Source organism: Alosa alosa, chromosome 13 (assembly GCF_017589495.1).
Source record: "Alosa alosa isolate M-15738 ecotype Scorff River chromosome 13, AALO_Geno_1.1, whole genome shotgun sequence".
Classification (NCBI taxonomy): domain Eukaryota; kingdom Metazoa; phylum Chordata; class Actinopteri; order Clupeiformes; family Clupeidae; genus Alosa; species Alosa alosa.
The window spans coordinates 31,020,762-31,044,923 of record NC_063201.1 but is presented as its reverse complement, the minus strand read 5'-3'; the positions used below and the strand labels follow the sequence as shown (position 1 = coordinate 31,044,923).

The 24,162-nt window shown below is 42.5% G+C and overlaps 4 protein-coding genes across 27 annotated transcripts in view; 2 read left to right on the top strand and 2 right to left on the bottom strand.

Moving 5' to 3' along the window:
• ptk2ab (protein tyrosine kinase 2ab) overlaps positions 1-6,216 on the top strand; it is a 52,066-nt gene extending 45,850 nt beyond the window's left edge. For 17 of the 21 annotated variants that reach the window (XM_048262034.1, XM_048262021.1, XM_048262019.1 and 14 more), the window contains 7 exons: positions 264-317; positions 2,080-2,125; positions 2,479-2,582; positions 3,765-3,773; positions 4,356-4,511; positions 4,650-4,730; positions 4,910-6,216. In XM_048262034.1, the coding sequence (XP_048117991.1) occupies positions 264-317; positions 2,080-2,125; positions 2,479-2,582; positions 3,765-3,773; positions 4,356-4,511; positions 4,650-4,730; positions 4,910-5,122 (663 nt within the window). In that variant the 3' untranslated portion in view covers positions 5,123-6,216. The remainder of the gene's footprint in view (positions 1-263; positions 318-2,079; positions 2,126-2,478; positions 2,583-3,764; positions 3,774-4,355; positions 4,512-4,649; positions 4,731-4,909) is intronic. The other 4 variants (XM_048262017.1, XM_048262033.1, XM_048262036.1 and 1 more) reach the window with 1 other exon arrangement.
• Positions 6,217-7,540: 1,324 nt separating this feature from the next.
• Positions 7,541-8,785, bottom strand: LOC125306581 (prostate stem cell antigen-like). The gene is made up of 3 exons (XM_048262014.1): positions 8,665-8,785; positions 8,106-8,222; positions 7,541-7,929 (listed from the first exon to the last, which is right to left on the bottom strand). Exons 1-3 carry the CDS (start codon positions 8,747-8,749, stop codon positions 7,706-7,708), a joined length of 426 nt encoding a protein of 141 aa, XP_048117971.1. The 5' UTR covers positions 8,750-8,785; the 3' UTR covers positions 7,541-7,705.
• Positions 8,786-9,320: 535 nt separating this feature from the next.
• On the bottom strand, positions 9,321-15,994 carry LOC125306098 (cleft lip and palate transmembrane protein 1-like protein). 4 transcript variants are annotated; one of them, XM_048261262.1, is made up of 18 exons: positions 15,924-15,994; positions 14,378-14,420; positions 14,182-14,276; positions 13,824-14,013; positions 13,535-13,683; positions 12,980-13,058; positions 12,782-12,899; positions 12,574-12,668; positions 12,296-12,380; positions 12,104-12,207; positions 11,135-11,167; positions 10,863-10,913; positions 10,657-10,739; positions 10,536-10,570; positions 10,364-10,419; positions 10,243-10,287; positions 10,022-10,134; positions 9,321-9,830 (listed from the first exon to the last, which is right to left on the bottom strand). In XM_048261262.1, exons 1-18 carry the CDS (start codon positions 15,932-15,934, stop codon positions 9,746-9,748), a joined length of 1,470 nt encoding a protein of 489 aa, XP_048117219.1. In that variant the 5' UTR covers positions 15,935-15,994; the 3' UTR covers positions 9,321-9,745. The 4 variants fall into 4 exon arrangements, with proteins under 4 accessions (XP_048117219.1, XP_048117220.1, XP_048117217.1 ...); XM_048261263.1 differs by having other exon boundaries at positions 14,182-14,271; XM_048261260.1 differs by lacking the exon at positions 15,924-15,994 and having other exon boundaries at positions 14,378-14,726.
• Positions 14,983-23,896, top strand: mrs2 (magnesium transporter MRS2). Its single transcript, XM_048261264.1, has 11 exons — positions 14,983-15,883; positions 15,997-16,061; positions 16,200-16,236; positions 16,328-16,440; positions 18,009-18,182; positions 18,425-18,555; positions 18,890-19,006; positions 20,722-20,874; positions 21,353-21,470; positions 22,180-22,293; positions 23,248-23,896. Exons 1-11 carry the CDS (start codon positions 15,661-15,663, stop codon positions 23,317-23,319), a joined length of 1,317 nt encoding a protein of 438 aa, XP_048117221.1. The 5' UTR covers positions 14,983-15,660; the 3' UTR covers positions 23,320-23,896.
• The last annotated feature ends 266 nt before the right edge of the window (positions 23,897-24,162 follow it).

The following is a 24,162-nucleotide window of genomic DNA, read 5'->3' as shown; positions in this document are numbered from 1 at the left end:
TAATTTTTGCCTTGTGGAGACGTATGATATACTTGGTTATGTCCTCACTCTCCATATGTGCTTAAAAAACAATCCTCTAGAAAAAGAATCTGTGGAGGTATTTCTGGTGAATGCTTAGCCACACTGTAATTTGCTGTATTCTTGTTGCTGTTGTGATGTGTGTGTGTGTGTGTGTGTGTGTTGTTTGTGTGTGTGTTGTTTGTGTGTGTGTGTGTGTGTGGTACCACTCTCAGTCTGCTCTTCCCTCTCACCCAATCCAACAGAAGCCTGACTCAAGGGCCAGCATCGACAGGGAAGACTGCAGTCATCAGGGTCCAGTAAGTCTTTCTGTTTTTCTCTTTCTCTTTCGACCTCTCTCTCTTACACACACACACACACACACACACACACACACACACACACACACACACACACACACACACACACACACACACACACACACTTCCAGCCGTTCCCAGGTGATGCATGAGGCATTTGGAGGCCTCTGCTTGTTGCAACAGTCCCTCACACACATTGCCTGAGGTGGTGTGTAGTTTCTGTGCCCGTGTGTGGACATTGTGCTGATTGAGGAGTCAGTCTGACTCATGTGGGCTTGGACCACGTCCCCCACAGGCCTCTCCTCTCACAGGAAGAGGAAGCTGAGGGCCACAGGAGGTCAGGCTGCTGCCACATTCATATCTCCACTTGTAAACATTCAACATAATAAAGATTGAAATTCAATTTCAGTTTATTTTGTTAGTCAACAAATAGGGAGTAGTATTTCTCTTGTAAATAATTTCATATGGATGGGTTTATGTGTATTTGTGTAGTAATATGATTTTATACTGCGCTCAGGGTGAGTTGTGTTAATGAAATGTCATGTGAATGCCTGGGTGTCAAATGCCAAGATTCCCAGAGGTGAAGTCGTACTTGAGGAGTTTGAGAAGTTTGATTGGCGTGTCTCCCCAGGGAAGTGTTTGACTGGCGGCATAAGAACCGAGTAGAGGGGGGTTCTTGGACACACTCTTGAAGGGAGAGAAGGTCTTAAGAGCATCCGTCAGAACTGGAGGTTCAGGCAACTGCAGAGAGTAAATCCTGAAGCTGTGCTTAAAATACTTGGAGTGTCTCAGCAGTTGTCTGGCTCATTCACAGATCTTGTTTGTGAAATTCCCCTGAGTTTGCTTGAGGTTGCCAACAAGGTTTTCCCCCGGCTTATTCACATGTGAGCTCATTGACTGCAGTGAGCGCATCGGAAAGTCCGCCGAGAGGACACTGTTGACCAGACACCGGGTGAATGTCGGGAGACTGTTGGGCCCCCAGACGTGGTTGTCCCGGCGACAGGGAGCCATTAGAGGGATGCCTCCCCTCCCTGTCCCGGCCCCGCCACCCTCCGCAGGCAGCCCACATGAAACACGCTGGCGTGCTACGCACACTCATTTACTGCACCATTTGCACAAGAGCCCATAGGCGTTAGCTTCCCAACGAGCACAGCCCCCTCCACTTGTCTGAAAATGATTATAGCTTCCACTGACGCCGTAGGTATGGAGGGAAGATTGTGTGTGTGTGTGTGTGTGTGTGTGTGTCATAGGGAGGCCATGATTCATTGATCCCCTTTTCCCATAAATCTCCAGCATGTCGGAGGGTCCTCAAACATTTGGGAGTGCACAAGCTGTGGTCCATCTCAGGGCGCCCCTCCCCTCGGGCCAGGCTTGGAAAAAGCTGCCATTTTAAGTGCTGCTGGGATGATTGGCGTGTTTTCACTGGCATGCCATGCCATGCTGCTCTCTGCTCTGAGTCACCCTGTGGTCCTAGCAGTCTGTGTGTGTGTGTGTGTGTGTGTGTGTGTGTGTGTGTGTGTGTGTGTGTGTGTGTGTGTGTGTGTGTGTGTGTGTGTGTGTGTGTGTGCGCGCACGCGCAAGCATCTGTGGCATTCTGGCTATTTGTGGCAAGACCACAACAACACTGAGGGGACGCCTAAACAGAGTTTCCACAAAAAGACGGAGGGGGAAGAGGGAAGCATGCACAAACAGTCTCCCAAGCACTGCTGCACAACTCAAAACCATGTGTATCTCTCAATTGTTTGTTTGTTTGTTTTCTCAGACAGGAAACCAGCACATATACCAGCCTGTAGGCATTAGCAAACCAGGTAAACAACATCTCCAGCCAACGTGGCTCTTCTATATTGCACTCTCAGCTGTTTGCACTCTTTGCCATTTCGTTCCTTCCTGCTGTTGAATGGTTGTGTAGGGCAGCACTGCTGGAGCTCACTGGAGCGCTGCTGCTTCAGACGGGCCTGGTCTGGTCTGGTCAGCTCCTCACCGCTCCTGGGCATCCCCAGCTCTGCTGCCTTACTCCACCCTCATGGTGTACTACTGCATGAGCAGGCTCAGCTCCAGCCTTCTGAGGGATGGATTCTTTCAGAGTGTTTGATGACAGGAGTTGATCAGTGGAAGCGGCTGGTGATTTGTGTGTTGTGTGTTGTTGTGTGTTGCTCCACAGAGCATGCAGCACCACCCAAGAAGCCTCCACGGCCTGGAGCCCCCAGTCACCTGGGCAGTGTGGCCAGTCTGACCCCAGTGGACAGCTACAATGAAGGAGTGAAGGTACGAGCAGCAGCTAGACATCGTGGAGCACTGGTACACATCGCTGCTCTTATTTTAAACATGATGTGCAGGCTACGTCAGCACAATGCAGTCAGTGATGCTGACATTAGTTCATTATTAGTGTTCTATGTGGGGGGGTGTAAGAGTAGTCCTGGGTCTCTCTGTTTTTCTTTATCGGTGTATGGCTTTCTCTTTGACTCCCACTGTCTTTTATACACATGCATGCACGCATGTCCACACACACACACACACACACACACACACACACACACACATACACTGTAAATTCATGATTGATGAATAGCTGCATAACCCAGAAAGTACTCCAGTCTTAGCGATGCTCGAGGAGACACCAAGCCAAGCCTCAGCTAAAGCAGTCCCAGCTGCCGAGCACTACCCCCTTGCACACACACACACACACACACACACACACACACACACACACACACACACACACACAGCCCTGACTTCACATAAACACACTCAGACAAATAAACTATTGTGCACATTCAAACTTACACAAGTTCACTTTCACAAATACACACATAGCTAAACTTACCACCAACACACACATGCACACAGACACACACACACATAATCTCCATAGGCGTTCTCTCATAAACAATGCTCAGCATTCTAGGAGCAAACAGTTTCCATCACACCCTGTTATTAAAATCCCACAGGAAATTATCCCCACAAAACAATGTACATGAAGCAGTTGAGTTTGTGAGGAAACCAGCGTACCACAACTGAAACGTCCAGCCAAATAAAGCAGCATTATTTGAGAAATCCTACAGAGCAAAAACTTACAGCGCCATGTATTGTGCTCCTGTGTAATATTTCAGCCTCTCATTGTAATGTGTCTCTCTCTCTTGCTCACACACACACACACACACACACACACACACACACACACACACACCACCTCTCTCCCCCCCCCCTCTGTCTCACATGCACACATACGTACCCACAGCATGAGCTCTCCACTTTTATGTCTGTCAGTGCACACACACACACACTTGTATGCACTGTTCCGCCCAGGCTGGTTCTCTTGTGAGTTGAAGCATGTTTTTGTCAGAGCTTGTTTCAGTAATAATCTCTCTCTCTTTTTTCTCTTTCATCTCTCTTCCCTGTCTCTGTGTTCTTCCTTTACTGCTTCTGCATCACTGTTGTTGAACATAGCCCTGGAGGGTAAGAGCACAGTGAATGTGTGTCTGTGTGTCTGTCCTTTGTGTTTGTCCTAATACTTGTTATCTTTCATTGGGCATTTGGGAGTTGATGTAGTGATTTTAATTTTAAATTAAGTGTCTTACTGAAATGGCAGAGGTTGTTCCTGCTACGGGTGGCTCCAGGGTGGGATTTGAAAACTAACAGAGACTGTACACTTGAAGCTATTATGATACAAATCCTGATGTTTTTTGAAAAACCTCTTAATTTGTCTTCAATGTTCTTGTTGTCCTTTGCTCTCAAGCCAATTTTAATAATTAATTTCAAATTCATTAAAGTAGAATTACAGATAAAGTATCAGTATTATCTCCAAAAATATATCACTATCCAGTGGGTCCAGTTACAGCTGCTTATTTAGTTTGTGAAATGACCTGACAGAACAGTTGCCATGTCTCAGCTTTAGTGTACACTGCCACCTGCTGGTTATATATTGAAATGCTGCAAGGTCAGTCAGTGTTTGAATCATAACAGTAGATTTGTATACAGTCAGTGTGGTCACATGTATCCTGTCCATTTGAGTTCTTAACGAGTCTCCTCCATGGTCAGATCCAGCCTCAGGAGATCAATCCTCCTCCCACTGCCAATCTGGACCGCTCCAATGATAAGGTGTATGAGAATGTGACGGGGCTGGTGAAGGCGGTCATCGAGATGTCCAGTAAGATCCAGCCCGCTCCTCCTGAGGAGTACGTGCCCATGGTGAAGGTGCGTGCTACTGGCAGTGGCCTCAGACTTGGCCCATAAAAGCAGTGTGTATATAGGAAGCCTCTGATGGTGTAAAAAGTTCACCAGTGTATAGGACTTCATTATTGATATCTCCCACTTTTAATGTGTGTATTTCAGGAAGTGGGTTTAGCTCTGAGGACACTCTTGGCTACTGTAGATGAGACGATCCCCACACTCCCAGCTAGCACACATCGAGAGGTATGGAAGCTTTATGCCAGCTAGTTCTCACAGCTTGTCGGGATGTTGTTGCTGGATATGTCAAGCTAATCTTTCTTTCTTTCTTTCTTTCTTTCTTTCTTTCTTTCTTTCTTTCTTTCTTTCTTTCTTTCTTTCTTTCTTTCTTTCTTTCTTTCTTTCTTTCTTTCTTTCTTTCTCAGATTGAGATGGCCCAGAAGCTGCTGAACTCGGACCTGGCTGAGCTGATCAACAAGATGAAGCTGGCCCAGCAGTACGTCATGACCAGCCTGCAGCAGGACTACAAGAAGCAGATGCTGACGGCCGCACACGCCCTGGCCGTGGACGCCAAGAACCTCCTGGACGTCATCGACCAGGCGCGCCTTAAGATGATGGGCCAGCCACGGCCCCACTAGAACTGACCCGTTGGCTGAAGGGTCACAGGCCCACAGGGGGGGACGGGCTGCCTGTTCTTGGTGGACGGAGCTTGGCACCGAAGCGGGCAAGTGGCCCTCCTCCCCCAGACTGCCTCACACCAGCATGTAGGACTCCACATTGGACTCTTGAGAAAGAGGGAACGAGGAGACGCCACTTCCAAGAAACTAACTACTGACTGACTCCTCTGCCACACCAGATGAACAGACTTCTGGCTGATGGCAAGGCTGCTTTAATCTATTGTGCGTATGTATGTATGTATGTATGTATGTATGTGTGTGTGTGTGTGTGTGTGTGTGTGTGTGTGTGTGTACTTTGGTTGTGTTGCTCAAAGGCCAAGTGGCACTCTGGAGTGAACATGTTTGATCACCTGGATCAGGGCGAAGGAGCCTGGATGGATTAACTGGAACGTTTGCACTGATCACCTGGTGAAACTCTGACACTTCCACTCACGCTCTCAGTATCGGTCACCTGTCAGTGTGTGTTCATTTCAGCTCAAAGCCAGACAGCCCTGGCCATCTCCAAACCTACTAAAGCAACCGAGTAAATAAAACCATCACAAAGTAATAAAGGATGTACTGATTTTTTTAATGTAGAAATGCATGCATTTGGACAGTTTCTTGCTATATGAAGGTATCTTATTAGATTCCCTCCCCACCCCTTACATCACAATGCCCAATCATGGTGGCGCTAGCAAACACATTTGTCACAGCTGCCTGGTCCATTTTACATGATAATCCTATGGAGTAGACTGTGTTTTCAAAAAAGTCCTCGGCTTCTTTTAAAATGCTGTTGCGGGCATGTTTTTCTGCAGCTCAGAGCTGTTTTTTTTTTTTTTTTGTTGAGTAATGTTCAACTTCTAGTGGAAAAGCGCCTTACGTCACACTGTTTTTTTACAGCTGACCACAAAAAAGATGCTTTGCATATCGCAAAAACATGCTTCCGGCTGCTTTTTGGAACATAAACGATGGCAGATTGAAAAAGCGTTGTAAACACAAGTAAATGCAGTTTATCCACCTCTGAAATGTCAGAAATAGAGTTTATCCACCTCTTAAAAGAGTTTATTCACCTCTTATTAGAGTTTATCCACCTCTCAAAAGAGTTTATTCACCAATTGCAACTTTTAACATTCAAAAAATCACACTGTAGGCTATTATCCACATTCACAATATGTACACTCATCAACACTCTACCATCAACACTCTACCACCTCCACCATCATCAAACATGTTCTGAGTGCCTTTTTAAAAAATCCGATACCACTCGGCGCAGTCCACCTCACCGAAATCACAAAATTCATAGTTCACCCACCTCTTATTTTACCACTACATCCCTGTAGTGACATTTTCTGATTGATCATACTGCAAAAATGCCATACCATTGCAACGCTATTTACACTACAACTCTCATAATGGGTGGAAATTCTATTTTGGGTTTCCAAATTTGCAGTCCTCAGACAACTCCTCTCCTCTGCAGCAGCTGAAACATTCGAACAGAATTTGTGTGAGGAAAAACCAAAGTGTTTTGAGACATTTTTCTTGTCTGAGAGAAATGGTTATGATAAACTATGGTGTTCCAGTAACCTGGCCCCGCCCACCTAGAGCTTCTTTCAGGGAGATCTAGTCTGGAACACAACAGACACTCATCAGAAGACCATAGTGGGCAGTTGGGGATGTACAGCCTCATCATAGAATTGCGATAGCAGGGAGCAGATCCAGTCAGTGTCCTATAGGCCAAGGTGAGAGATTTCAATTTAATTCTGGCTATAGGGAGCCAATGGAGAGTAACTAGGAGAGGAGTTACATGTGTCCTCTTTGGCTGATTGAAGACCAGGCGTGCTGCAGAATTCTGAATCAGTTGTAATGATCTTACTACACAAGCAGGCAGGCCAGCTAACAGTGAATTACAATAGTCTAGTTTGGAGATAACCATGGCCTGTACAAGAAGTTGTACAGTACAAACCGACATGATTTTGCAATTGAGGCTACATGCTCAGAAAAGTTGAGTCGGACATCAATTATGACGCCCAAGTTACCTGCCGATCTAGTAGGGGTTAACAAGCATGTTGATCATTGTTTCATGCACAATCTGATAGGCGACAGATTACCAGAGGACATCATGGAGATCTGGAGTTGCACCTTTCCAGAATTTAGTCCTCCCATATGTCAAATGCTGATGCTGAATGCTGATACTGTTCAATGATATGGCTAAATTGAAATTGTGATATGAACATCAGTAAGCCCTGGGCCTGTTCTTATACATGCAGTTCAAAATGTAGCCTATGTATGTTTGCCTTGAATGTTTTACTGAGCGCTAACATTCCTTTATTTATTAGTTTTCTAATCTGAAAGTCTAGCTTTGTAAGCTTCATGTAGTTATTCAAGGAAAGAAATCCAAGGGATGTTTTGGAAAGATTTACTAGAATCTTCTGTCAAACGTTTTAACATAATACAAGCATAAATATTTGGAAAAAATAACAAAGTAATAACAAAATGCATTTACATACGAGATATTGTTGACTGTAACAGCTTCAAACACCTTAACAGAACACATCTGCTTACTGGTCAGTTAGACTGTAGGCCTAATAGTGTGAAAGTGAGGAGAGAGATAGGCAACGCCAGCAGCCATGTGTGGGGTCTGATGTTGGCCGCTCCGCTGTAGTTGCAGAGCCGTGAAGAGCAGCAGTTGACCTTGTTGCCATTCCCAGCGTTGTCCACTGATGCACTGGCTGCCGCCCCTGAGCAAGTGGCCCTGCTGGCACACTGTTTCACAATGGCTTTCACCCCATCTGTGGACACACAGGAGATGAGAGGAGAATAAGTCCTGCACACCAGTAGCAATAAACTATACTCATAATCCTATTCATTTACACATACTTGATTTATCCAGCCCACTGCGATTTTATTTTATCTTAAATGTTGCTATATGACACCCAGGGCTAGAGGATGCCACCCTTGCACTTACTCATAGTGTCAATGGTGGACATGCAGGTATCCAAGGGAGGGTTGCAGTCTTGGCTGTTCTGGTTACACTGTTCATTGCTATTGGTGGCACTGCACACATAGCATTTCAGTGTGTCCACTGAACACAAAAACATTACACAGCATTGTTATGAATCTGTGCTGTTTTAGATCATATATTCCACAAGTCTTTATTTGATAACAATGAAAATAAACAGCCCCCTTCATGCAGTGGATCAATGAACAAAAGAACACTCAACAATTCAACTAAATGCTACGACATTGAATCGCTATATCTCAGTACACTCAAGAGCAAGCAAGAACAGCAAACTTGACACCTTTGCTGAGTTTGCTGGAAATGGGAAAGTATTATGAAAATACTTTAGATCTTGCGGTGATGAAACACAGCATGAGGAAACATTTCATTGTTTTAATCAACTGAATTGATTATCAGTATAAATAATTAGTGGAAATTCAGCATTGATCAGTCTGTAATTTCACTTGTTTTATGTTGTCGTTAATAAGAATGCTACAGTTTATGCTTCCCAAAGTCCACTCCTTACCTGAATGCACACACAAAAAGAGAACCAGTAGTCCAGGTAGATTCTTCATATTTGCAGAGCTGTACAGGTAAGTGTGTGTGTGCATGTGTGTGTTTTATAGGTTTCAGGTAAACACCCTCTTAGAGGAACCACCCAGAAGGCATTCTTTCACTCACATTCTTCCTGTCTGTCAAGATGTAAAAACATGACTGATGTCATCTTGTAAAATTATCTTTAGACAATTCTAGAGAACACCACTCCTTTTCATATTGTAATTAATGCTTTTCTGTTTAGTTACAGATATATATATATATATATATATATATATATATATATATATATATATATGAAAGTTTTATATGAAGTAGGTGATGGGCATAAATATAAACAAGTAGAAATATGAAATAGGTGATGAGCATAAATAAGCCTATTGCCCTTCACCAATAGTCCCAATTTTGTGGGCAGGGTTAAATTCAAACTGGCTTCCAGGCTACTTCACCCAAGCCACAAGAGACAGAAGCACGTAAAGCGCAGTGAAAAAACAGGACTGTCCTCTTCAACAGGAGTGAAACTGCTAGTGTGATACTGTTCAGGCAGATATAATCAGGCTTTTGTTTGTTTGAGTGCTCTCCTGACAACCACATATTTGATATCCAGAACTCCATTAAAAGCATATCTCATGAGAAAAACTCCTTTATTCAGATGAGAAGAACATTATGCAAGAACAGGAATGTGCTAAATAACAGTGTTAAATGGATTTAGAGAGAATATTTTCATTTGAAATAAATGAAAATTAAAAGATAAACTTGCATTTGCAGTGCAGTTGTGTCAGATGGCCAGGACAGTCATCAACTTACAGAAAGCGTGTTGAAGAAGCTCTGTCATGTTTACTAATTTAAAATATTATTTTAAATATAAATGATACCTGAAACCTGAGCTAACAAGACAAAAAAAAAAGATTCCAGAACAGCATGCTAGGGCAAGACGTTTCTGGAATATAAATACAAGCAACTTGCTCGGGCTCCCTACTCCAGTCGTGCTTCTTCAAAGATCCTGAACAGTCAGGCTACAGCGTGGCCTCCTTCTGCTTCTCAGGGGACTCTCAGTCCTCATGAGGCTTCCCTTTCAGCCTCTGCCTGCAGCTCGCTCCATATTCTCGACCACGTGTTTTTCTGACAGGGTACAGTCTGGCCAAAGGGGGAAGGACAAACGTATAGATTCTCTCAAAGGTCACATAGTTACATCAACAGCATCTGAAGTCATGCAGTCATCATTACTGCAACCACAGTCAAATCTGAATAGGAATTGACCATGTGGTTCAATCCTACAGTAGTTAGTTTGATCTTTATCAACTATTGGTTTTAGAACTAGAGCCCACCTCCTCTGGTAGAGGTGAAGGAGGAAGATGACATCGTCCCTGAAGCAGGCCAGAGGGTGTGATGGCACCGTGAGGATGGTGCTGAGGATGTCATTGAGAAAGGTACTCATCCCCTGGGAGAACAACACACAAACATCACCCTCAATACCCTCAATATGTTTAGTACACTGAGCAGAGGGCATGTTCACTGAAGAGTTATAGCTGAAAATAATAGCATTTACCTTGTACATGTAGATTGAAGACTGCAAATGTTCAACTGATTTTAACTGAGAACAGAAGAAAACAAAATATTGTACTTCAACTGAACTAAATTATGTTTGGTATTTGGCATAACCCACTAACCTTGTAGTTCACGTAGAGCTGAGGAAATCCAGAGAGAAAGCCAAAGGCGTATACTCCTGACCCAGGGCAGAACACACACCAGGCATTAGGCCTATACGTAACACATGAGTAGTTCTGCAATCCTAAACAATGTTTCAATTTCAAAACTCAGATGTTCCAAAAATGTACATACCTGTAACAAGGCTGCTGATAAACCAAGAATACCAACTGAAAGGCACAAAAGACTTTGATTATGCTGAGTTTCATATGTTATAATCATGAGATACAAAGGTCGTCTTTTGTGGGTCTTATACCTTTTGTTCTTCACGTATAAGAATGAATAGGTGACTCCACTGACACAAAGTGGACACAGCAGATATGAAAGAAATCGCATTCCCTACGGCCAGCAGAATAGTTCAGTTTAGATACTCAAACAATACCCAAGAGATACTGAACTCATGAGCTTTAGTAGACTGCATTTATAAAGTTTGTAGACTGATAATGTTTACTTTCATTTTACCTGTGAATCATAGCCTGAGGTTACTCTCTCTAGTTCTTCAAATTTGTCATCCTGAGGGAGACAGCAGAAATTACTACTGTAGAAATTACAGCAGAAATTCTGTGTTCTACTCTGATGGATGCTGAAACTACAAGAGATTTCATGCAAGCTTTTGCATGCTTTGCATTCCATGGTGAATGTCTATGACGTAACAAGCCTGTTGAGTTCAGATGGATATTTAAATGTGAATCTGGCAGATATGTTGACTCTGATAATATTCTGCAACACTGTACCTGAATGCTGAAGGCCCTCTTAAGTTTCCAGAGCTGTGGGAAAGACAGAATCAGCACAATGGTTCTGTGAAGGAGTTATAGCTGTGAAAAGCACTGACATGGACAAGCAATGACTGTTAACATTTTACAGCAAATTAAATTATGTTTCCTAAACAAAAGGCAGGAGGAGCACATAAGGATTATTGGCAATGCACAAAGTGTCCCACGTTCTCCCCATTCTCTGGTACTAGCTCACATTACCTTTATGCATAGGGGCTGAGAGTGGATTGATCACACGCAAACTCTACCGAGCCAAACATGCTTATTATCAAGCTCTAAATCAAGCATTCTGATGAACACACGTTGACTAAAACCATGACTGCTATGTGTTTCAGTCTTTGGGCTCTATCTTACACCCGGCACAACGTGGCGCCAAGCGCGATGCAAGTCTTGTTCCTATCTTACACCCAAGGCAGTGATAGATTTTTCACCATGCACTCCAGTTCAATTGAACATTTCACCCAGGGGTATGTCAATTAAAAAAAATAGGTGAGGTCAGAGACATGATCCAAAATCGCTATCTTACACCCTAAAAATCCTTACGCTAACTGACCAAGAAAAAACTGGTCTAAAGCGAAAGGCGCATATAAAGCACAGCTATTTTAAAGACGCACTGTCACAAGATGTAAGCAGCCCTTAGCAACGAGTCCCAGGCAACGACTCATCTGCAGGATAATCCTTATTCGTATTCAGTCATTTGAACATTATTGGGGTAAGTGTTGCTTTTTTCAGGCTGTTTTCGATTTTAACCCCTTGTCAGTCAACTGTGTATGGTTTGTCGTTGCCTAGCACGGTGAAATAAGTTTCACTTTTCCTATGAGTTCAAATAATAGGCAAGTGCAGATGCATGTAGGCTATACTCTGCTAGTCACACACAGGTTTTAGTAAAGCAATACACAATCTCGCTGCTTAGGTTTTTGCATACTGTACCTCCAGCACCACCCCCACTCCAGTGGGTATCAGCAGCAGCCAGCTTGTCTGGTCCCCCAGCAGGTGGAGGAAAATGACCACTGTGCTGAAACAGCGCCACAGCACTACAGACGCACAAAACACCACCGGTCACTATACCAGGATCAGCACCATCACCACCACCACAATGGCTCCCACCACAAGGAAACGCACCTGATCTTTTAGACATGCCGGCCATGGTCGTCTTCTTCCTCCAGAAGTTGAAGTCATTTTTAATAGCGAGGAACTCAAACAGAAGCTGGAAAATACCATATTGTGTGAGATAAAGCATGTAAAAATAAAAGTAGATTTATTTTAACTTTTGGTTTTAGTTAAGCATTCTGAATCCTGAATTCTGAAAAGAGCTTACAGTACATGAAGTATAGCTGAAAAGAGCTTACATTAAGAATAGCTGAAAAGAGTTACATTAAGAATAGCTGAAAAAAGCTTACATTAAGAATAGCTGCAAAAATGGTGAGAGCCAATATGTATCCGTTAGTGTCCGTAATCACACCTTTGATTTCATCAACCTGGTGCTCTGTAAATCCTGCAACACAAATTAGTTAGAAGTCAAATCAGTTAACAAAATAATTTCTCACACAATATTTCATTACATGCATCTTTATAACATATTATGCATGTATATATTAAATCACTTACCAAATTGTTTTAGGGAATACATTACATCTCTCAAATGGCTCCGCAATCTGAATTTCCTCAGAGAGATATTTTCGTAGGTCAACATTAAAGGGACCTCAGCTGTAGACTCATTTATCTCCTGTAAAGGGAAATAAAACATAAGCCATTTGTATATAAAATAATGAGCTTATGTAAAATGTGAAATGTGAGGTTACATACAATGACGTCCCTCCTTCTGATCTGTAACTCATCAACAACCATGAGGGGCAGATACATCTTCTTTTTCCCTTCTTCCACCCTGGAAAGAACCAAGAACAAGAAATGGACCAGGCATGAAATGGGTGTAAGACAGATTCCCTGAGGTCAGTAGTTCTGTAAAAACACCCCAAAGAAAGATAATATTCATATCTGACTGAAGCATCTGAATGAGAACAGATGGGACAGGGCCACGACACTGTAACTGACAGCTGCTCTCTGATTGGTAGGCTCTGGGTCTGTTCTAATTTGGACAAGGGCACACATATAAATGAAGTCTGCAACAATCTTCCAAACGAGAGAGGACCACCAGGGAAAAGGTACATTGTAGTCATTTAGTGGCAATGTTAGCAGATTAGCACAGCATATTTTCATTATCAATTAGCTCAGAATATTTGCTTAATTGTTTATACTATTACAACTATTAGACTCTGTTTGAAGGTCCACTCTTGTCTTGACCAGTGAGCTTCTGCACTAACCCCTTCACTCTGGTAGAGTGATGTCTACCCTGGTACTCACACTTTCAAATAGCGACGCACATCACTTGGCACAGCCCCTTTGCTGAAACTGAACGCCGCCATGATGCTGAGGCAGAGACGCGAGTGCCAGTGGGAGACAGGTGCAGTTGGCACAGAGCCAGGAGCTGGCTGCGGCAGCTCGTCCGTGTCCTGCAGACAACATGCATACAGCTGTAGCCAACTATGAACCCCAGAGGGCACATATCCACTCAGCCAATGGAATACATAGCTCATGAAAGGCTACTGGAAACACCAGACAGTTTCCAAATAATTTAGAAGCCGAACTTCACCTGTGCAGCATGGCCATTCAGGCTAGTGGTCATCTCAGGTGGATGCTGTGTTGTATGAGAGGTGAGTCTGGTCACATAGCTCACGTGCTGGCTATCCTCCCAGGGGGGGCCTCTGCCACTGTGCACATATATTACTGCAAATAGAGGTCCATTGCTTCGGGCTGCCTCTGGGAGTGACACATTCAATTTTCTTTAACAGAAAAGCACAGAATGTTAACATGTTTTGTGGCAGTTATAACACTACTGTCTCCTGGTTTCACACCAGGTTGTTCATTAGCCTAGGTATTCACATCATATGTCTGTTATTTGCAAATGAAGCAAGACCTGCAGGGCCAAATGGGAGATAACTGACCATTACCTCTCAAATTTAGTGAAGATATTAAACTCGTTTTCCTGATGGAGCAGTCTGTGTCCTTTTACATCGCTGGGATCTAATGTTGAGAAAATGCTGAGCTTTGGGAGGAAACATTAAGTCAAACTCGTGAAGAACTAGTCTGCAATAGGCTATTTTTTATTATAACACGCATGCAGGAGATGCTGTTGTCGTGACTCACCTGAGAGTTTTCAGCAACATATGGGGAAATGCAGCTGTCACTTCTGTTGGTGTCACAAGGTTTTGTATAAACAAATCCATAAAGAACCCAGCAGGTATGCAGTACATACACGACGAACACACCCACGACCACCTTAGTGACAGACGTGTTTGCATTGGCTCCTTTCGTGGTCTTAGAATAACAAGATGGAAACATATTGTAGGCGCAAAGTAATCGACCTCAAACCATGAAAAATACGATAACGGCATAGGCCTATATCCTACAAAATCTCAGCCTGATGCAGACCTAAAGAAAATGTCATTTTGCATACCCAGTGCAGGGGATGCTACATTGTATCAAAGGCTACAGTAGGCTACAGCCTATCACATCAGGTCGCAGCACGCTAGACCAATGCAGCACAGAAATAATCATGTGGCTCAGTATCGTCCAATAACGTGAACAGATTTTATCAACGCTGCTCTTACTGCATTTCAAAAATAAATCCTTTACATTCCATCGAGCAGAAGGAAAGAACATGTTTTTTTTTTATCTATTATGATGAATGGCCTATTTAGCCTACAATTGTGTAGGCTACTCATATGAAACAAATAATGGCTAATAGAAGAACATCGTGAAACACTGATTGAGGAAGCTACGTATGTTTTTATTCTATCTTGTTATCCCTCTTAAGTTTTTCCTCTTCAATTTAGCGGATGCATGTGCCGACAGCAGCAAATCAACATACACCCCATTGCATTGTGGTCTGGACCAGTGCATGCCAGCCTGCCTCAGATGTGAACGTTAGCTGGTGACATTATGTCCCGTTCAGCTTTGACGTAGTAACCTTTCCTCACAAGCATTGAATAGGCTTGCATCTAAAAGGACTTTACGGAAATCCCAACAACGAATCTGAAATGTTGACTCCACGGACACTGCCACACTGAACTTATATAGCATCATGCATGAAGTTTCTTTTATCGTTAGCATTTGAGCTAGCTCGGAGTAGTGGCAGGCTAAGTGGCTAAGTTATGTTTCTTTTCTACAGCAGGCTGGTTTGTAGGCTAGCAATGTGAAATTGCTTTAACAGTTAAATACCTTGGTAGCATAGCTATAAGGCGCGTAACCAATGTTTCACCAGTAGGCTAACGTTAAAACTTTTTGGCAAATCTATTAAAATTAGGGCTGCGTCCGGCTACAGCTGGAATCAACTGGTCATACTTGCTAACTAGTTACACATACTGTCTATGTAAACACCATGGACGTGTACCAACAAAAGTTAGATAAGTCCATATAACATCGGCAAAATGGAAGCATTCATGAGGTTTCTTTGCCGAGAAGGACTGCGAGGAGCACATCATGAGTTGAACGTTTTAGCTTGTTCAAGTTGTTTGCCTCTCCGAATTGTAAGAGGTTCAAGATCACCTTTCAGTTGTCCTAATGCGCATCACTGCACGTCAGCAACGAAATGTCAAGGGGGTCATATACTCAGTCAACAGTCAACATTATTACAGAAATTACATTTTAACAGTAAGTGTAGTGTTTGCTCATCTTATTATAGCTTGTTTACCTGGATCTCATCTGAATAAACCCAGTGTTAGAATGCTGTGATGTAGTAGGCCTGACAGTGATTTGTCTTGCAGCTGTGTCATGTCGCTTCAAAGTGTCAGAGGCTTCCCTGTCCAGTGTTGCTCCAGTTTTTGTTGTGGTATGTGCAGTAGTCTACAGTCCAATCTGAATACTAAGGCAGACAGAATTACAAGATGAATGAACTATGCAGCATTATTAACCAAAGTTACAGTGCACTGATAAGATGTATTTGACTTTTGATCTTTTGAATTTGTAGATGAAATTTGACAAAAATGGGAATGTCACCACATCTGGTAAGAAAGTATTGTATTTTGCCATTAAAAAATAACACACTGTGTCTATAAACCTGTTTGTCATCTGTCAACTCTTGTCATCTTTCTCCAGAGAAGAAGAAAACAGAGCTGTATCAGGAACTGGGTTTACCGGCCAGAGACCTGAGGTTCCAGCACCAGACAAGCATCAACACACGCAACAATAGTATCATCCTACAGATGGAGGTAACCCGTGTGTGTGTGTGTGTGTGTGTGTGTGTGTATGCATGCTATTGGTCCCCTGTGTCTGTTTTGTAAGTGTTGATTGTTGTATTATTATGTGTGTCATCCAGTGTTGTATGCTGTGATTTCCATGTTGGAACACCAATTTATATCTGGATACAGTCCAACTTGCTTTGACATTAGATAATATTCTGTAACATGTGTCACTTGCTAATGCCAAAGAGTTAAAACGTTATGCTCATGGTCATATGGTTACCTCCAATTTACTGACCTATTCTTTGGGTCCTCTTGAGTCCTGCGAAAACTGCTCAGACCTGCCAAGACATGAACAATATCTCTGGCACTAAGATGTTAGCAGCAGATTTAAATCCTGTATGTTAGAAAGAGCAGCCATAACAGATTTGACTCATCCCACAGATATCTTATCTGCTTGAGATTGGATTTTGAAGCCAGGGCAATTACCTTAAACTCCTTGTCATGTTACCCATAGTGTCTGGGAACTTAATGGTGCTGAAATAGGCCACTGCTTTTGGGCAATACCATTGCCATGAAGGAATGCACAAAAAAAGAGTAGGTGAGTTGCACATGCCACATTGGCATCCTCTCGAGTAGCTGTGTGTCACAGCAGAATACTTCCCCAATATTCCTCCTCCAACAATATCTCCGTGTGACATCACTACTACCTTGATGAGTGCTGCTGTTACGAGTGAATCTACGTTTTGTATGTTGTGTGTGCGGTCATGTCTTTGCTCATCCATGTTTATTTTGTTAGTCTGCCATTGGAAGGCTATGATACATGAATGTTGTTCATGCATAAGCGTTGAACTGTTGTGTTACTCAGTAATTAGCGGATTGAACTGGAAAGCATATTTCCTGCATACCGCTATATGCCCTTTTGCACTGTAGTTGCATTTCATAGAACATGCAGTTCGTAGAACTCCTTTTTTCTTGTATTTGGACAGCATGGAACTGGGGATTTTTGAGTTCCTAGAACTATTTGAGCTCCTACCGTGGGGCAGGGTCTTTTGCTTGCGCAGAGGAATCATGGCTGATGTACATGCCAACTTGGCCAATGCAGCCAAAGCGGCATTTTTAAAAATCTCTGTAAAACAATTCAGCTTCTGTTTAAATGTTGACATAAAAACTGCATGAGAAATCTGCAGAGACTGACACAACAAATGCTTTCTGGACAGATGAGAAGAAAGAGAATGAAAGCAAATGCTTCCTAATACAATGAGCTTGTAGTTTGTTAATACACTTCAGTAGCTAGCAGGTAAATAGCAATGCTGTTCGTTTCATTACTTTATGTTCATGTAAGTGTCATTTCAGTCATCTCGTTATGTCATCTCAGAGTCCCTACTGTGTGTGAATGTGAAGCGCTTTGAGTGTCTAGAAAAGCACTATATAAATTTAACGTGTTATGCAAACAGAAAAAAAAATCTAGTGTGTAGTTCTAGCCTCTCCATTTAGTAGTTAGTAGAATTGTGTTAGAACTTAGAACTGTTGAGTCCGAATGTGGCTTATGATCCTCTGTCTCTTACCTGATGTCTCATAATGAGTGGTGTCCCCAGTCTCTGAAGGCCATAGTGACGCTGGACTGGCTGCTGGTGCTGGACTTCCGAGGCACGGGGCTGGAGAAGTGGCTGGTGCTGGAGCTGGGCCCACAGCTGGCTGGAGACGGCACGCTGGTCACCTACTCCTTACCCTTTGAATTCCGAGCTCTGGAGGCCATCCTGCAGCACAGGGTAAGACCAGTTAAGAGATCGGCATCAGTATCAGTAAAGAATACATAATGGGCTTGTGGAGTTGAGTTCACACACATCTTTCTGTGCTTTATCATTCTGCATCATGCTGTCATTCTAGGTGTATAATAGCACAGTATTTTGTATGTATATGTATTAGGCCTATTTGTAATAATTATCTACAGTATGTGTGCTGAGTCTGAAGCACTATGGCATGGCATTTATTTGTGATGGCTGGTCTATAGGTGAACATTTTGCAGGCCAGGCTGAATGAGATGCAGCCTCAGATTATAGACTCTCTTGAGTCTCTGATGGATCCAAAAATCTTGTCTGCAGACCGCAGTAAGCTACACATGCTTCTGCTCAATAGCAAAGGGTAAGTATGTAAACTCATACTTCATTAAGACTTCCCGATTTACATGTGTTTATATGTGCATGGTATTGACACAACGTCTCAGATTAATGAAGCTGAGTTTTAATGATGTCAAATCTGTTATGGCTCTAAAATAGATTAAATATGACTAAAGTAAGACTTTAAAGACTAGAATACAATAAACAACTAAATAAGACTATAATAGACTAAAAGAAAAACAATATGGCTTATACAGCCTGCACATCTGGTGCTCAGGCCCTAATTACATGAGCAGCGAATTTCCAGCGGATGCACTAGGAAGTGTCAACAGCAAACTCCTGCTTTTTAACATGTTCAGTCTTTCAGAATTGGAGACCGACATCAAAGTATTCAAGGACAGTCTGCTTAAAATCCTGGATGAAGATGAACTCATCGAAGAGATGTGCCTGACCAAATGGACAGACCCCCGTGTGTTGTAAGTGAAGTACCTCCATGTACAGCGCCCTTCGCATTTATTGGCACCCCTGATAAAAAATTGAGTAAAAAGGGGTATAAAATTCATCGTTTGGCCATTTATCCGGGTTGCACAGTGAAAACAATGTAACCTTGAAGGGGGCAAATTTATGCAGAGAAACAAAAATGCCTCCTTAACCCATTCCCGCCGGATGCTGCACGACGCAACATTCTATCTCCCGCCGGATGCTGCACGACGCAACATTCTATCTCCCGCCGGATGCTGCACGACGCAACATTCTATCTCCCGCCGGATGCTGCACGATGCAACATTCTATCTCCCGCCGGATGCTGCATAGCGCAACATTGAATCTCCTGCTGGTTGCTGCGTAGCGCTGCATGCTTTTTATTTCATGTTTCTAGGTGCTACAGAGGCTTAGATATTACATTTTGGTAGACGTTGACAATTCTTAGTATTTTTTCAAAAAACCCTGAGGAAATAAGGTTATTTAGTCTAGAATGCCATAGGATTCTATAGGCGTTTTTAGCAGGCATTTTAGGAGTAAATGGGTTAAAGGGGAACTCCAGACGATTTGAACACGTAGCTCTGTTGTTTGTGGTCACGGAGTGCTGTCAGTAGCGAGAAAAACGGAGAAAAAAATAGTTACCTACACTGAGTTATGTTCCTGGTAGAGTTCGCACCTAGGCGGCTGAAATGGTGCAGGCTTTAAGTTGGCTGAATTAGCACAACTTTTATGCATTTCTTTCACATCTACAGCAGTCATATTCACTGTGTTCACTCGGAAGGAATCAGTTCACATGGCTAGGCACTTGTAATGACATCTCGAATGTGTTAAAATGCTAAAAGCACGTTTAAAGCCTGCCCCGTTTCAGCCGCCTGGGTGCGAACAGGAGCATAACTCGGTACAGGCAACATTGATTTTCTCTGTTGTTCTTGATACTGACAGCACTCCATGACCACAAACAACAGACCTACGTGTTGAAATCGACCGGAGTTCTCCTTTAAGAAATTAATATTTAAAAAAAAAAACACTTTTGCCAACTTTTGCCAATTTTTGCCAACTTTGGCCCTTTGCCAATAAAACTCACAATCTTCTTCTATGGAGTTGAAGAATACTGTACAAAGCAAGGGACCATTTCTCTTTACATAATTCCTAGATTTCTAGGTCCTCATTTCTCTTCCCTGTTTTTCTATGGGGTCCAGATCAGGGGACTGAAATGGTCATGGCACGACACTTTATTTTCTGCTCCGTAAGCTATTTTTGTGTGCATCTGGACATACATTTTGGTTCATTGACTTACTGGATGATCAAATCATGAGCCGCTTTGAGTGAGATTTTTATTGAAATTGTCAGGTTTATCTTGTAGTTCATGATACAATGCACCCTAATTACCTTTGGAATAAAAACAGTCCCACGATATCAAAGACCCTAGAATGATATATTTATCATTAGGCATGGGGTACTTTTCAGTATAGTCAATCTTCTACGTACGCCAAACCCACCTTGAGTGTTGCCAAAGAGCTCAATAGAAATCAATAGAACATGATTCCAGACAAAGTCCCAGTAGTATTCAAGAACTCCAGGCATACCCGTTTTCAGTCAGCTTTTCCAGGGGTGCCAATTAATGTGGAGGGTGCTGTATCTTATATGGTCACTCAAACAGGATTTAGTGAATAGGTATATACAGTAGATGTGTGTTTGTGTGTGCTGGCAGTGAGGAGAGCAGCCTGGGCATTGACCACGCAGAGGAGATGGAACTGCTGTTGGAGAACTACTACATGCAGGCAGAGGAACTGGGCAATAAGACTCGTGAGCTGAAAGGCCTGATTGATGACTCTGAGAGTGTCATCTTCATCAACCTCGACAGGTGAGTCTAGACATACATGAGAGAGAAAGTTTTAAATCAGTATAATCTAGCCAGGCATTAGCAGACATAATATAGACAGACATGGGCTTTTGCACCAGTGGCTGTTAAAATTAATTTCTTGCTGTTTCACCAGATGGTGGCAGTGTGACATGATTTGCGTGTTTAGCTATGTGCTGGTCATGAGACACCTTTGCTGTTTCAAGTCAAGGTGAAATGGTAGATTTGAGTTGTTCAGACAGTTTTGACCGTTAGAGAGTTAACTTAGCTATTACAGCAAAACTGTTGTGATGTGTTTTCGTCCTTCTTTTGGTGATGAGCTGCTGAGATACACTATGTGTGTCTTATTTGCATCTCATTTATTCAGAATCTAGTCTAATAGCCACTATCACAACACCAAGACATGGTATGTGGTGATAAAATGCTTGAAATGAAATGTGATTTGTGTGATTCATGAATATTTTTCTGTTGATGGTCCAAGTCACCGAAATGTGATGATGCGGCTGAACCTGCAGCTGACGATGGGCACCTTCTCCCTGTCCTTGTTTGGCCTAATTGGTGTGGCCTTTGGGATGAACTTGCAGTCCAACTTAGAAGAGGTCAGTTGGCTATACACGGCATGAAAGAACATCAGTAGGAGAGAGCGAAGCATTTTTTTCCTTTTTTTTTCTACTACTACAGATTAGACATCAAAACTGTGGAAATTTTGTGTGAATGAAAGACCTAAGTGTCTTGGGCTCATATTTTGTTCTCATTGTTTGAAAAGGGTTCCATACAGACAGTGCGGGAACAATTAATCAATTACCAAAATGGTTGACTATTAATTTAATCCACGATATTCGTGAGCCAACAGTGGGCGTCACCATGACACTTCTGTGTTCAGAAATCCGGTTATCTATTTTTGGCCGAAGCTACGTATATTGATTTTACTATGATGGTAGACAGTGCCTGACACATGATGAAAACCGAACAGGAGTAGGTTTTTACGAATAAGGTGGATAGTTGACAACTAATTGATGTATTGCTTAATTGTTGCACCCCTACAGAAACACTTGTTCTCATTTGATGATGACTCATTTGTACTTACCCTGCTCTCCTCCTGAGGGTGTATATGAGCTTAGAGCTGAACTGAATAGAGTTGTGGTACTCTCCACTAGTACAATATGTACCTCTGACAAACAGTCATTGTTTACAGAATGTATCCTGGAGTACCAATTCAATTTACTTTGAAATGCTATGAAAGGTCTCCAATGGTATCTCATCATCTAGTGACCATTGGTGTGTGTGTGTGTGTGTGTGTCTCTACAGGACCCACGTGTCTTCTGGATGGTGACAGGGATCATGTTCTTGGGCAGCGGGCTGATTTGGAGACGACTGCTCTCCTTCCTGGGACGACACCTGGAGCCATCCCCTCCACCCCCTGTGCGTAAGACACATTCTTGCACACACACACACACACACACACACACACATATTTTAAATGATTTTATTTGAATCCAAAAGACAAGCAATGAAAAATTAAAACAAGATCCAAATACTTTGGGAAAAGTCATTGACAAGAAGACAGGTCTACATGGCTTGCATACTTTTACCTGTCCTTCCATTTATAACACTTAACACTTAAGGACAAACACAACCTCTTTGTCTCCATATTTGCATTCTCCCTATGATGCTGGAGATGGAGCAAAACAGACACTGAGGATAACCAATAATATGCACACACACACACAATTAGCACAATTAGTCTCAGCCTGCATACCCAAACATTGGCACAGTCTGACCGATACCCGTTGTGCACAAAGCTAGCAGTTCTGTAGGGGTCCATCAGTAGTACTTGTCACTCTGTGTGTGCAGTGTTAGTCATGGGGTGTTTGTACACACATTTGGAAAATCTGCATGAATGTGTTTTCTTCACTGTGCTGAGTCGTTTATTAACACTGTCATTTATTAACACAGTCAACATTTAGCAAGCCAAACAGCTTCACTAGTTGACAAGTGATTAACTACAACATATCACTTACAGGAGAAGTGGTCATGCAAAGATGTTATGCATGTCTTTGTCAGGTACAATGACATGGACAAAGTCCACACCATATGCATGTTAAAATCTTTATTCTGACGAAAATAAATGAAATAAGCTATCAAAGTTAAATAGTTGCTCACCCTTCCTTATTCTCTAGAGTGGAGGTAATTATCCCCAGGCTCTTAGAATAGAAAGCAAGAGCAACAGCGAACGCTTGCCCCCTCATTACCTGTTCCTCAGCCCCTGTCTTAAGAACACTCTCACTGGGCCATCTGACCCTGGGGAGCAGAGGAGGGCATGCTGATCTCAACTGCTGTGGAACACGTGCCTATTGACACCCTTCTCCTTTGTAGATCCCCCCAGTATGGAAGAAGGGCCACATCACCTCCCTGAGAGGGACAGACGTGAAAGGAGGAGTCAGATGATGATGATGATTATGTCGAGAATGGCGATGGTGATGTTGATGATGTTGGCGATGAAAACACAAATCAGATACTCATGGAAAGGTGAATCATGTTGACAGTGTTTTGCATTCATGTCATTGAAGTTCAGCTTTTGTGCTTACATTTGAAATTTACATTTGGTAATGTAGGTTTGTGGTTTCAATTGTATTTATTTCTGTAAGTATACAAGCACATAACATTCTCTTGCCATGCCACCATCCTGTGGAGCTGAGAGCTGTCCCCAGCGCAGCACACTGGATATATTGATATAGTGCTGAAGATAGATACCTCTTTAAAACATTACCGTAATAGAGGATGACCTAATGTTCCCTTTGCGCTTATATACTTGAGTCTGACACACAGTTCCTGCACATTTGATATTTTTTGTAACCATGGGTGTAAGATGGTGTTTGAAACATGCTTTAGTTGTTTTATAACCACCACAGTGTATACCAAGCAGTTTGAAAGTTTGGTTTTGAATAAGACTGATCAAATTATACTTCTAATCATATTATGACTGTTGTATTATACAATAAAATTTAAGTCACAGAAGAATCTATTCTAAAGATGGTGTTTGACTACTTTCTAATATTTGGTTGGGCATAAATCCCATGTTATGGTGGTTCACAGCTCATTGGGTTGGATTTCAGGCACTGAATGTAGCCTAATGATCACCAGGGGGAGCCAAGGGACCAGATAAAATGTGAGGGTTTTTGGATGGCTAAATCACAAATCTACAAAACAAGATAAATAAAATAATAATGTTTGCATTTTATAATATAACGTGGGGTGTTCACTAAACGTCTACTATTGTATTGCTCTACT